Source organism: Puma concolor, chromosome A3 (assembly GCF_028749965.1).
Source record: "Puma concolor isolate L17-30 chromosome A3, mPumCon1.1.hap2, whole genome shotgun sequence".
NCBI classification, from domain to species: domain Eukaryota; kingdom Metazoa; phylum Chordata; class Mammalia; order Carnivora; family Felidae; genus Puma; species Puma concolor.
Window position 1 is genome coordinate 37,511,560 of NC_141669.1, and position 12,369 is coordinate 37,523,928.

Consider the following 12,369-nt stretch of genomic DNA (forward strand, 5'->3'; position numbering starts at 1 on the left):
TTGAGTTCGAGCCCCGGGTCAGGCTCTGTGCTGACAGCTCAGAGCCTGGAGCCTGCTTCAGACTCTGTGTCCCCCTCTCTCTCTGCCCCTCCCCCACTCATGCTCTGTCTCTGTCTCAGAAATAAATTTTTTTTTTTAATTTTTTTTTTTCAACGTTTATTTATTTTTAGGACAGAGAGAGACAGAGCATGAACGGGGGAGGGGCAGAGAGAGAGGGAGACACAGAATCGGAAACAGGCTCCAGGCTCTGAGCCATCAGCCCAGAGCCTGACGCGGGGCTCGAACTCCCGGACCGCGAGATCGTGACCTGGCTGAAGTCGGACGCTTAACCGACTACGCCACCCAGGCGCCCCAGAAATAAATATTTTTTTTTAAAAATTAAAGTGTTTAACATCATTAGTCATCAAGAAAAGGCAAAAATTAAAACCTAAGAGAAACAACTTTATACACAATCAAATGGTTAAAATTAAAAAGACAACTACAAATGTTGGCCAAGATAAAGGACAAGAGGAACTCTCATATGTAGGAATGTAGGAACATAGGACAACGAATTTGGGAACCAGCAATGACCCAACAATTTCACTATGGTATTCATCCATAAAAAATGAAAATATGTGTCCACAAACACTTGTCACTGAATGCTGGTGGCAGCTTTATTCGTAATAGTCAAATCACGGAAATAGCCTAGGTACCCATCAGCAGGAGAACAGATAAACAAGCTACAGTATGTGCATGCTATTCAGCAAGAAAAAGGCACAAACTGCTGAGCTCTGCAACAACAGGAACGAATCTCAAAAACACCACGCTGAATGAAAGAAACCTTATACCAAAGATTATGTACCACATTATTTCACTTATATCAAGTTCTAGAACAGGCAAAAATAGCATATACTGGAATTCAAATCAGTGGTTGTTTCTAGAGTAAGGGAATGATTAAAAATGGCCCATGGAAACTTTATGGAATAATGGAAATGTTCTAAGTTTTGAAAGGGGAGTGGGTTACATGAGTACGCATTTGTCAAAGCTGATCAAACTGTAATAAGATCTGAGCATTTCATTTATGTAAATTATACCTCAATTAAAAAAATTTTTTTGAACCACTAAAAATACACGGAATCTAATATGACTGAGAACCTAAATTAGAGGATTAATGAGCAGTAAAACATCTACAAATGCAAACTCAAATCATGGACCATTATGCATGCTCAGTAATTTTTAGATGATCATTAATGACAAAAGTAAATGAATAACCACAGAAAACAGAACATATCCTGCCCTTCAAAATAAATGTTATTCAGTATTAAAATAAAGCAAAAGGTGTGAGAAATGTAAATCAATAAGAATACCACTTCTGTAGACTATAGTACAAATACCCACAAATTAATTTTTATTAGCAAATAATAATAATAATGCTTACATCATCAGATCCTGTCTCAGAAGGCCTTGCTTTTTTGGGTGCAATGACTGGGGAAAGTGATCCTTCAAAGTCAAACTGAAAGATAACCCCAAAAGAGAAGCAAATTCATATAAATGTATCACTGTCAACTGGTCAACTTAAAGAATTTAGAAATCAGTTTCATCAACTATGGAAACTAATTTTGCATAATGAAAGAGAATAGATACTTGGGCTAAAGCCCTCTAACTAGCCCTCAAATCAAACCTTCCTCCCCACAGACCAAGCAATTTGTGTGTGAAAACAATCTGGGCTACAGAGAACAAAAATAAGCCACGAATCAGAAGACACAGTCTAGATCCAGTTTTGAGCAAATCACAAGCCTGTGATTTCTTTGTGATTCAGTTTCTACATTAATAAAACCAAGATGATTACTACTAATCCTAGCATAACTTGTAGTCGTTTTATAAAGATGAAATGAGAAATTATAGCCAAACATGCTTTACCATGTTATAAAAACTCAATAATTATAATTACTAGTAAAATGTTATTAAATATTAAATGACATCTGATTTACCATATAGTAGACACGATAAGCGTTAGTAGTATTCCGTTTTGTTAAATAAAGTATACCTATTAGTAAATTGATCTATGTACTCTAAATATTGTATTACCAATTATGCAAAAATTACATTAGTAATAACAGAATAACTCAGGAAAAAAAACCAATTATGTATACTTACGTTTCGGGTCCATGCTAAGCGGTCTGTGTTATAACCCATCATGTTCATGAGACAAGTCACAAATAAATTCCACTCGGAGTGATAACTGGGTCCTCCTGGAGCACTGTGGACACTGTACCACTTGACAAGCATCTGAACAGCTATTTCTTTTGGCAGGATGAACTTAATTGCTTGCAAACATGTTTGCACTATTAAAAGTAAAGAATAATTTTAGTATGCTTCCCATGCGGGCATTTCTTTTTCCCTTTGAGTAAGAAAGTTTTCTAACTACTTCTGTGTAAGGGCCAATTACTCTGAAAAGGGAACTGTCACTAAAGACCAAGAGGGAGCAAACATTACCTTGCCGATCATCTGAAATTTAATTTTTTATAATTTTTTTTTTTAACATTTATTTATTTTTGAGACAGAGACAGAGCATGAACAGGGGAGGGGCAGAGAGAGAAGGAGACACAGAATCTGAAACGGGCTCCAGGCTCCGAGCTGTCAGCACAGAGCCCGACGCGGGGCTCGAACTCACGGACCGCGAGATCGTGACCTGGCTGAAGTCGGACGCTTAACCGACTGAGCCACCCAGGCGCCCCCTGAAATTTAAAACAACTACTAAATTCAACAGGACTTCCAAGAGGTCTCAGGGCACCTTTCCGCTTGCTAATTGTGGACCAGAAATAGAAAACCAACAGTCCAGCTTACCTGAGACAAACTGATTTATATTCACTGCCCGGGCAATTATTAATAGCTCCCCATTTTGATCTCAAAAGATTCCAGTTTGGGGCACCTTGGTGGGTCAATCAGTTAAGCGTCCCAAATTTTGCCCAGGTCATGATCTTAGGGTTCATGAGTTCGAGCCCTGCATCAAGCTCTTGGCTGTCAGCACAGTGCTATCTTTGGATCCTCAATCTCCCCCTCTCTCTGCCCCTCCCCCACTCATGCTCACTCGTGCTGTCTCTCTCTCTCTCAAAAATAATACATAAATTTTTTAAAAAATATATTCTAGTTTGGACAATAAAGATCATTCTATCAAAAACACAATTTCTACATGAATAAGTTCATATAAAATACTGCTTAAATACTTCAATAAATATGTAATATTCAATATATGCCACCTCAAATAGCAATGCTTACCTACCGTTAAAGTGTTCTGCATGAGTTAACATTCCTGTTAACCAAAACTTTGTAACTTTTAATTATTTCTGACACCATTCAATTTATAAACATTCTACATGTTTTTGTCTTAAATAGATCAGTTAATACTACATAATTTCTACCTTTCTTACGGACTCCACACCATTGGATAAATATCAGTTACAGTGCTCTGCTGTCCTACTACTGCTGTGAAGAGACCTGGGTCTGCTTTTCGTACCAAGTGCCCCCAAACTACAATGTTTTTGCATTCTCACATCAAAAGAGGACCGTTTTCTTCCTTTCCCATTGTCACCAGGCCCATCCTCAACAGCATATCCTTTTTCTCATCAATTTACTATGTGTGTATACATACAGCAAAAATTAGAGTCAAATAGAATAAATGTTAGAAAACCAAATAACCACGTTTGTCATGGTTGAATCCAAAGTAAGTGTAAACCAGATACTGCCTGAGGAGCTGAGGACACTTAAAAGTACAGAAACTTATTGACTTCTGCTTGGCTGTAAGAGTAAGATTTTACTCTGTTTTCATTTATTTTATTTAATCTGTTATTTGTTTTTATATACTTTGTTGAGGCTTATACTTCCAAGGCACATAACCTTGAAATTACTGGCTAAATACCTGTTAGAAAAGCAAGGTATCTCTACACCTATTCATAGTATCATTTTACCACACCAATGACAGATATTTCCTAAAATGAAAAAGTCATTCTAACCTACTTACCAAATTCCAGAAATCACACACAATCTGCCAATGCTTTGCTTTGGCACTTAGGTTTTGAAACCAATAGATGTTGTGAATTTTCTTATACATTCTTTTCTTAACTTACAATTATTGACAAATCCTTTCAATCCTGAGGTTTTCTTTACTATTCTATCTTCAGAAATATTCTCCACCTAGTATTTTCCAGATGGTATTTCAGTAATAATTTAAGCAGACTCCAATTTTATTAAAATATGTCTGACTGTATTTTGACAATATTAAGTCTTATTCAATTAAGGCAATTACGTTAATTTCTCAATATATGTAACAACTGAGAGATTTATTTTATGATTAAAAGCCATCACATAGGACAAAAACTATTTTAGTTGCTTAGGTTTCCCTGTTTCTCAGATTTTCTTGCAAGAGGCACGTCCATATATTATAATCTCACCGCATGGCATTCTTCCACCTAAAAATCTCAAGAGAAAAAGAACCAGTGTACCCCACACAGAGTGGACACTGAAAAATGCTCCCCAGCTCTTCACAGCTTCTCTGCAAAGTGAAAAATTCAATCCCATAATTTCAAAAACAGCAAATTTTTTTAAATCCCAATTACTATTATAAATCAGCAAATACTACAAATCTCAACAAACTGAGAATACATGGAAGTGAGGTCTGACCTCAAACATACCTAATTCAGAGGTGGCAATTTCAGGAATAGTAATCCTAACCATGGAGCCGTTACTCAATTCCTAAGGGGAAAAATGGAAATAAACAGGAGCAAGTAAATAGAATTTGTGCATTCTAAGTCTTTGAATGTCTTAAAAATGCTATGCTTTGTAAGACTGTTTGCCTATCAAAACAAAATTCAAAGAATAAATGAAAAACAAATATTTTTCGAAAAAAAAGAAAAAAAAACAAATTATTTTTCAAACAGAACTGAATACTTCCAAATTTCAGAAACTATAAATGTGCTTATTTAAAAAATATTTCCAGGGCGCCTGGGTGGCTCAGTTGGTTGAGCTTCTGACTTCAGCTCAGGTCACAATCTCTCAGTTCATGAGTTTGAGCCCTATTACATAGGGCTCGCTGCTGTCAGCGCAGAGCCCGCTTCAGATCCTCTGTCCCCCTCTCTCTCCCTCCCCCCACCTCTCTCTCAAAAAAAAAAAAAAAAAACTTAAAAAACATTTCCAAAAGTTTTTGTTTTAATGAAATGTCTAATTTTTATACGCTAAGAGTCACTATCACTGCAAATTAATTTTTAATGAAAAGACAAAAGTCAATAGAAAATTCAACTGTTTGAACAAGTTCCATTTTCAATAATTTTTTAATAATGAAACTTTAGAAAAACTGAGAATTTAAAGTAAAAAGGTACAAAAAATAACACACTGCAAGAGATTTTAAAAATCATAAAAAATGCTTTCATTTTTCAGATAAAATTCTGCATTCTGACAAATTTGAAAGGAAAGTCGTATTTCTTTTTAATTTTTAAATATAATTTATTGTCAAATTGGCTGACATACAACACCCAGTCCTCATCCCAACAAGTGCCCTCTTCAATGCCCATCACCCATTTTCCCCTCTCCCCCACGGCCCATCCACCCTCTTTAAGAGTCTCTTGTGGTTTGCCTCGCTCCGTTTGTAACTATTTTTTCCCCTTCCCTTCCCCCATGGACTGTTAAGTTTCTCAAGATCCACATATGAGTGAAAACATATGATATCTGTCTTTCTTTGACAGACTTATTTCACTTAGCATAATACTCTCCAGTTTGATCCACGCTGTTGCAAATGGCAGGATTTCATTCTTTCTCATTGTCAAGTAGTATTCCATTGTATATATAAACCACATCTTCTTTATCCATTCCTCAGTTGATGGACATTTAGGCTCTTTCCATGATTTGGCTATTGTTGAAAGCACTGCTATAAACATTGGGTACGTATGCCCCTTCGAAACAGCATACCTGTATCCCTTGGATAAATATCTAGTACTGCAACTGCTGGGTCGTAGGGTAGTTCTATTTTTAATTTTTTGAGGAACCTCCACACTGTTTTCCAGAGCGGATGCACCAGTTTGCATTCCCACCAAAAGTGCAAGAGGGTTCCCTTTTCTCCACAAGGGATAGTCATATTTCTTAAAGAGCTACCTAATCTTTTTAATACAAATATACTTACCAGAGTTACTCTGTTACGGACAGGGTCTCTAATAGAATGAATGTAAGTTCCAAGCTGCTGGAAAGTACAATCCTCATTATAGAGAGAGTCATGAAGTTTGGAAGAATCCCTCAGTTCTGCAACTGGGGAGAATAGAACAACCTGTAAAAAGTCATAAATACAACACATATGAAGTATTTTTGTAGGAATTAAGGATAAAGAAACCTTTTTTTACACATGGTCTACCCAACAATTTTACGTCATGATTTAAAATCATTCTGCTCTAGATACGATGAAGTGCCTCTCAGCTGGCAAAGATCCTCACCCAAAGCAACTAGAAAAAGTCAGTAAAATAGCAAAACATCTGATCAACAGGACTGGAGAGCTATGGAGACAACTCAGACCTGAGGGGCCAAGATGTAGGAGAGAAAGAAGCGAGTCACAGGGAGGTAGCCCGAAATTCTTACACTGCTCTTATATACACACTGCTCTTCCCGGTCTTGGCATTTGCAGTATCTAGCGAGGATTTGGTAGGGAGTATGGATATGTTGAGTGTGCACTGAAGGGTACCGCTAAGAGGAAGAGAAGGCAGCAGCACTTGTGGCAATCTTACAGGGCTAGACACGTAGACTGTAACTTGGGAAGCCAAGACAGAGAGGACTTGAGGATCTAAGACCCCAGAGAGAAAGAACAATGAGAAAGCAAAGAAACAAGACAGGTACAAAGTGTTATTTCCTCTACAGACAAATATTTGTTCTGAAAATATGAGAACATTTACTTGCTCGATTGTAGATATTCAAACAAAAAACTTAATTGATCTTAGTTACTCATTACATGCAGTCCTAACTACTGACCCTTTCTATGTCCCTATAATTCAAATTACAGGATATCTCTAAGTGAATATCTTGTCAACACTGACAGCCAATCAAGTATATTTAAAATACAAGCTTCTACTCCCACAGCTGCCACAAAAACTGAGTTCCGCTGGTCCTGAATCTAAGTCTGGTGCACAGTCAACCAGAGATGTGGAAAGCCATTGGCCAATGTGTAATACTGTGATCTTGTCACCTCATGGCTACCACAAAGACACTAACCATCACAGCTTAATGGAATTCTAAGAAAATTGGGAACAATTTTACATTATAAAAGACAAAAATTCTTCCAAATCACACAAAACTCTGACACTTCTCCTGCTCCCTTTTGAATGTTCCACAAATGTCCTGGCTTAAAGGGAAAAAGCTCCACACTACACATATTTAGAAAATAAAACCAGGACCTAAACATTAACTGACACAATTAACTGCTGGTACCACACTTCATTTTGAACTTCCCCTACACATCTGCACCCAAATGTCTCTCAAATACAGACCTCCTTTCTCCAGGCTTCTAGGTAAGCATGGGTATCCACCTAGCTTGCTCAGAGAACTCTGACCCTTGTTCCCCAGCACGTCTCCCCAGCACAGCACAAAAGCAATCTCTGACAGACTCTGCCATTTCCACTTCTACAGATCTCTTATGTCACTCCCCTCCTTTCCAATATGCTGCCATAACTCCAACCCTCTTCCCACCTCCTGAATGAACACAGAAAACACTCAGAATTTCACCGGTCTATCTTCAGTTCAAAGACAAACATCTAAAACACAGATCCTGGGGTGCCTGGGTGACTCAGTCGGTTAAGCGTCCAACTTCAGCACAGGTCATGATCTCATGGTTTGTGAGTTCGAGCCCCACACTGGCACTCTGCAGTCAGCACAGAGCCCGCTTTGGATCCTCTGTCCCCCTGGAACTCTCTTGCGCACACCCTCTCTCAAAAATAAACAAACATCCAATGAATTAATTAACTAAATTAAATTAAACACAGATCCTAACATTTATAATTCCATCCTCAAAACCTCAAAAAATCTTCTGGTGACAGCATTCAGAATAAAAACCTTTTCATCCTCTCTGCCTTTAAGAGCGTGTTAGTAAGAGTATAAATCAAGCTCTAACATTTACTAGCTATATGAGTTTGGACACGTAACCTTCTTATCCCTCTATGTACCCATTTGTAAAATGGGGACCAGTATCTTCCCAACAAACCCATTCTGAGGGATTAAATGAGTTTATACATAAAAAACACTTAGAACAGTGCCTAGCACATAGACTCAAAAACAAGTTATTATTACCCACTCCCTACCCTACCCCACCCAACAGGCTACTTGTATGTTTTTGTTTTTTTGTTTTTGTTTTATAAATGAACTGTTTATGGGGTGCCTGGGTGGCTCAGTCGGTTAAGTGTCTGACTTCGGCTAAGGTCATGATCTCACAATTCATGGGTTCGAGCCCCACATCAGGCTATCTGCTGTCAGCACAGAGCCTACACTTCGGCTCTTCTCTCTCTCTCTCAAAAATAAACATTAAAAAAATAATAATAATAAAATAAACTATTTTTGAGAGAGGGAGAGTGAGGGGTGGGGGGGGGGGGGCAGAGACAGAGGGAGACAAGGGAGCCAAAGCAAGCTCTGCACTGACAACACAGAGCCCAACGCGGCGCTCAAACTCACAAAATCAAGAGTCAGATGCTTAACCGACTGAGCCACCCAGGCTACTTGTACTTTTATAAGCATTCATTCATTCCACAGACTTGAGTCTTGCATGCTACTAGATAGAAATATGAATATGAAAAAAAAAAAGAAGTATGAATATGCATAAAAAATGTTCAGCACTTACCTGCCTCCACACCCATGCCTATATGATTCCTCTTTACCCCAAATACCCTTTCCATCTACAGATATCCTACTTATCCTCAAGGTCCAAACCAAGTCAGACACACCTCTCAGATAGAAGCCTCTGGTTCTGCCACATCAACCCATCAGGATATAACTCCCTATCGGCAAACCTGCTGTGCTACTCTCTCTTCCTCATTTGTAAGTCTCAATACTCTACCTTAAATTATCATTTCTCATGCAGACAGTACGTCTGTTCCACCCAAATCAATTTATGAGGTTCCTAGATGAAAAAGAATGTATTATTTTCATCTCTGTAGTACCTTCCACATCACAAAGGAGGTCAATATGTGTATTGAACCATCTGTGTTTGAAAACATATATATTCTACAAGTATTAGCTAAACTTCCAATTCTGTCATTTTTAAAACAGAAAAAAACCATGGGAAGAACTAATATTTTTGACCAAACTTCTTTATTTTCTTTAAACATTTATTTAGTAAATAGACCTATCCTATAACCCAGCAGTAGCACTGCTAGGAATTTACCCAAGGGATACAGGAGTACTGATGCATAGGGGCACTTGTACCCCAATGTTTATAGCAGCACTTTCAACAATAGCCAAATGATGGAAAGAGCCTAAATGTCTATCACCTGATGAATGGATAAAGAAAAATTGTGGTTTACATACACAATGGGATACTACGTGGCAATGAGAAAGAATGAAATATGGCCCTTTGTAGCAACATGGATGGAACTGGAGAGTGTTATGCTAAGTGAAATAAGCCATACAGAGAAAGACAGATACCATATGGTTTCACTCTTATGTGGATCCTGAGAAACTTAACAGAAACCCATGGGGGAGGGGAAGGGGAAAAAAAAAAAAAAAAGAGGTTAGAGTGGGAGAGAGCCAAAGCATAAGAGACTCTTAAAAACTGAGAACAAACTGAGGGTTGATGGGGGGTGGGAGGGAAGGGAGGGTAGGTGATGGGCACTGAAGAGGGCATCTTTTGGGATGAGCACTGGGTGTTGTATGGAAACTAATTTGACAATAAATTTCATATAATAAAAAAAATTAAAAAAAAATAAAGTTTATGAATTAAAAACCAAAAAAATAAATAAATAAACATTTATTTAGTTTTGAGAGACAGCGAGACAGAGCATGAGTGGGGGAGGGGCAGAGACAGGGGGAGACATAAAATCTAAAGCAGGCTCCAGGCTCTGAGCTGTCAGTACAGAGCCCGACACGGGGCTCAAACTCACAGACTGTGAGATCATGACCCGAGCCGAAGTCGGACACTTAACTGAGCCACCCAGGCGCCCCTGACCAAACTTCCTTAAAATACTATTAATTTGGGGGGGGCGCCTCGACAGCTCAGTCAGTTAAACATCTGACATCAGCTCCATTCATGATCTGGTGATTCGTGAGTTTGATCCGTGCTGACAGCTCAGAGCCTGGAGCCTGCTTCAGACTGTGTCTCCCTCTCTCTCTCTGCTCCTCCCCCGCTCACTCCCTGTCTCTTGAAAATTAATAAAAACGTTAAAAATAAATTAAAAATAATAAAATAAAATAAAACACTATTAATTTTTGACGATACCTAGTTCGTTACTTACCTCATCCAAGGATCCAAGTAGTTTACTGAGAGGCTTAGGAGTACTGACACTGTCAAGTGGAGTGCTGGGCCGAGGCATTGTGTTAGACATTGTCAGGGAAGGAGCTGGCAGCCCCGGAATGAAAACCTTTCCCACCTGTAAGCAATGAAAAGATGTGGACAAAAATACTGGCTTTAAGGTATCATACCCTTAAATAAAGTGTTATGGCACACAAGCATATATTTCTTTTGACATACCAAATTTTACACGCCAAACACGACTAAAAAAACAAAAAGAATTAAAATTTTAGTAATGTATTAGATTCCACCATCCAACTACAAATATCTTGGTATCATTTCTCTTGGTCTGATTCCTTCTCTTCATTACTGATGACTTCCTTCTGGCAGGAAGGAAGGCGAATGCTAATATAGTCACAACGTTGTACAAAATTCCATATACTATGCATTTTCCTACCATATTGGTGGTAGAGACAGCAGGGACAGAAGCTTTCAGAGACTATAAGCAGTAATCTTGTTAACTAAATCTCCAGGCAGAGAATGGACATCAATTACTTTCAAGGGGCTAAAAAAGTGGGCTGAGTGTTACTCCAGAAATTAAATCTAACATAATCCAAACTGTGCTCTCGAGCTCATAATGTGCCTTCCTTCATAAACTCTCAAATATTTCTTCTTCAAAAAACTTTATCTTAGCTATCCATGGGGTTCTCAGGAAAAACACAACAGAAATTCACATCCACACAGGCTGAAAATTCCCAACAAGACTCAAAGGAAATATTCAGAATTTAAGTGAAATTGTAACAATATCCACATATGTCAATATACTACTCAAAAGCTAATAAAATTATAAACATCACCCAAGCAAAATCTTCAGGATTAAAAACCAAAATGAGAGTGAGAACCAGTATATATAAAGTTTTTAAAAAGCTATGGGGTCGGGGGGCGGGGGGCACGCCTGGGTAGCTCATTCAGTTGAGCCTACAGCTCTTGATTTTGGCTCAGGTCATGATCTCGCAGTTTGTGGGTTTGAGCCCCACTTTTGGGCTCCAAGCTGACAGTGCAGAGCCTGCTTGGGATTCTCACTCTCTCTCCCTCTCTGCCCCTCCCCTGCTCACACCATCTCTCTCTTAAAATAAATAAACATTTTTAAGAAAACTTTTAAAATGTTACGAGACCTCACGTTAATGAAAACACGGAGGAAGCACATTCCATGCTATTCCTCCCACTAGTTACAACAGAATCTGCACAAAATTGTTAACACAATGGAATACATTGGCTAGGAGCCAAAGAAACAGGAAAAACCTAGGATGATTCCCTAGGCATTTTTGTTTCTTTCACTCTTTCCATAAGCAGGTCTTAAGCTCTCAAGGGGCCTGCAACCCAGAAATGGCCACAGGTGCAAACCAAGAGGCCCCAGGTAAACCTTGCTCTTTTTAAACAAAGTGTCAAGAAAACAGTGACCAAGCAAGACAGAAACATCTTCACCATGCCTGCCCCACTCCAGGAAAACACTAGGAAAAAAAACCATTGCCCTCAGGCTCCTCCTTATCAGCAGCTGTGGTCTGGAGACTAAGAGCAGAGTTCTGTTCCCTCTGCAGGTGGCGTCCCTCCCCCAGCATAGGGACAGTGAGCCAAGCCTATCTTGCATGGCTGCCTGCATAACTAGGTGGTATCTCCTCCCCTCCTCATCAGGAACTGTAGGGGCAGAGACTGTGGACAGAGTGCTGCTTTCACTGCCAAGAGGCAGCCCGTCTGCACCTCCCCAAGGTGTGCAAAAGCTATGAAGGGGGAGGAGCACTGGCTTTCATCCTTATTCTACAATAATAAGGCAGCATACCTCTCCCCTTCCATCGTCCACAGAAATTGTGGGTGAGGCACTATGTTCCATCCCCACCCTGCAATAACACGGCAGTAACTCCTCTCTG

At 39.0% G+C, this 12,369-nt stretch overlaps 1 protein-coding gene across 5 annotated transcripts in view; it reads right to left on the reverse strand.

Moving 5' to 3' along the window:
- ANAPC1 (anaphase promoting complex subunit 1) overlaps window positions 1-12,369 on the reverse strand; it is a 97,649-nt gene that overhangs the window by 61,864 nt on the left and 23,416 nt on the right. For all 5 annotated transcript variants that reach the window (XM_025927120.2, XM_086700560.1, XM_086700562.1 and 2 more), the window contains 5 exons: window positions 10,449-10,583; window positions 6,152-6,292; window positions 4,671-4,731; window positions 2,137-2,324; window positions 1,418-1,492 (listed from right to left, as the gene is read on the reverse strand). In XM_025927120.2, the coding sequence (XP_025782905.1) occupies window positions 1,418-1,492; window positions 2,137-2,324; window positions 4,671-4,731; window positions 6,152-6,292; window positions 10,449-10,583 (600 nt within the window). The remainder of the gene's footprint in view (window positions 1-1,417; window positions 1,493-2,136; window positions 2,325-4,670; window positions 4,732-6,151; window positions 6,293-10,448; window positions 10,584-12,369) is intronic.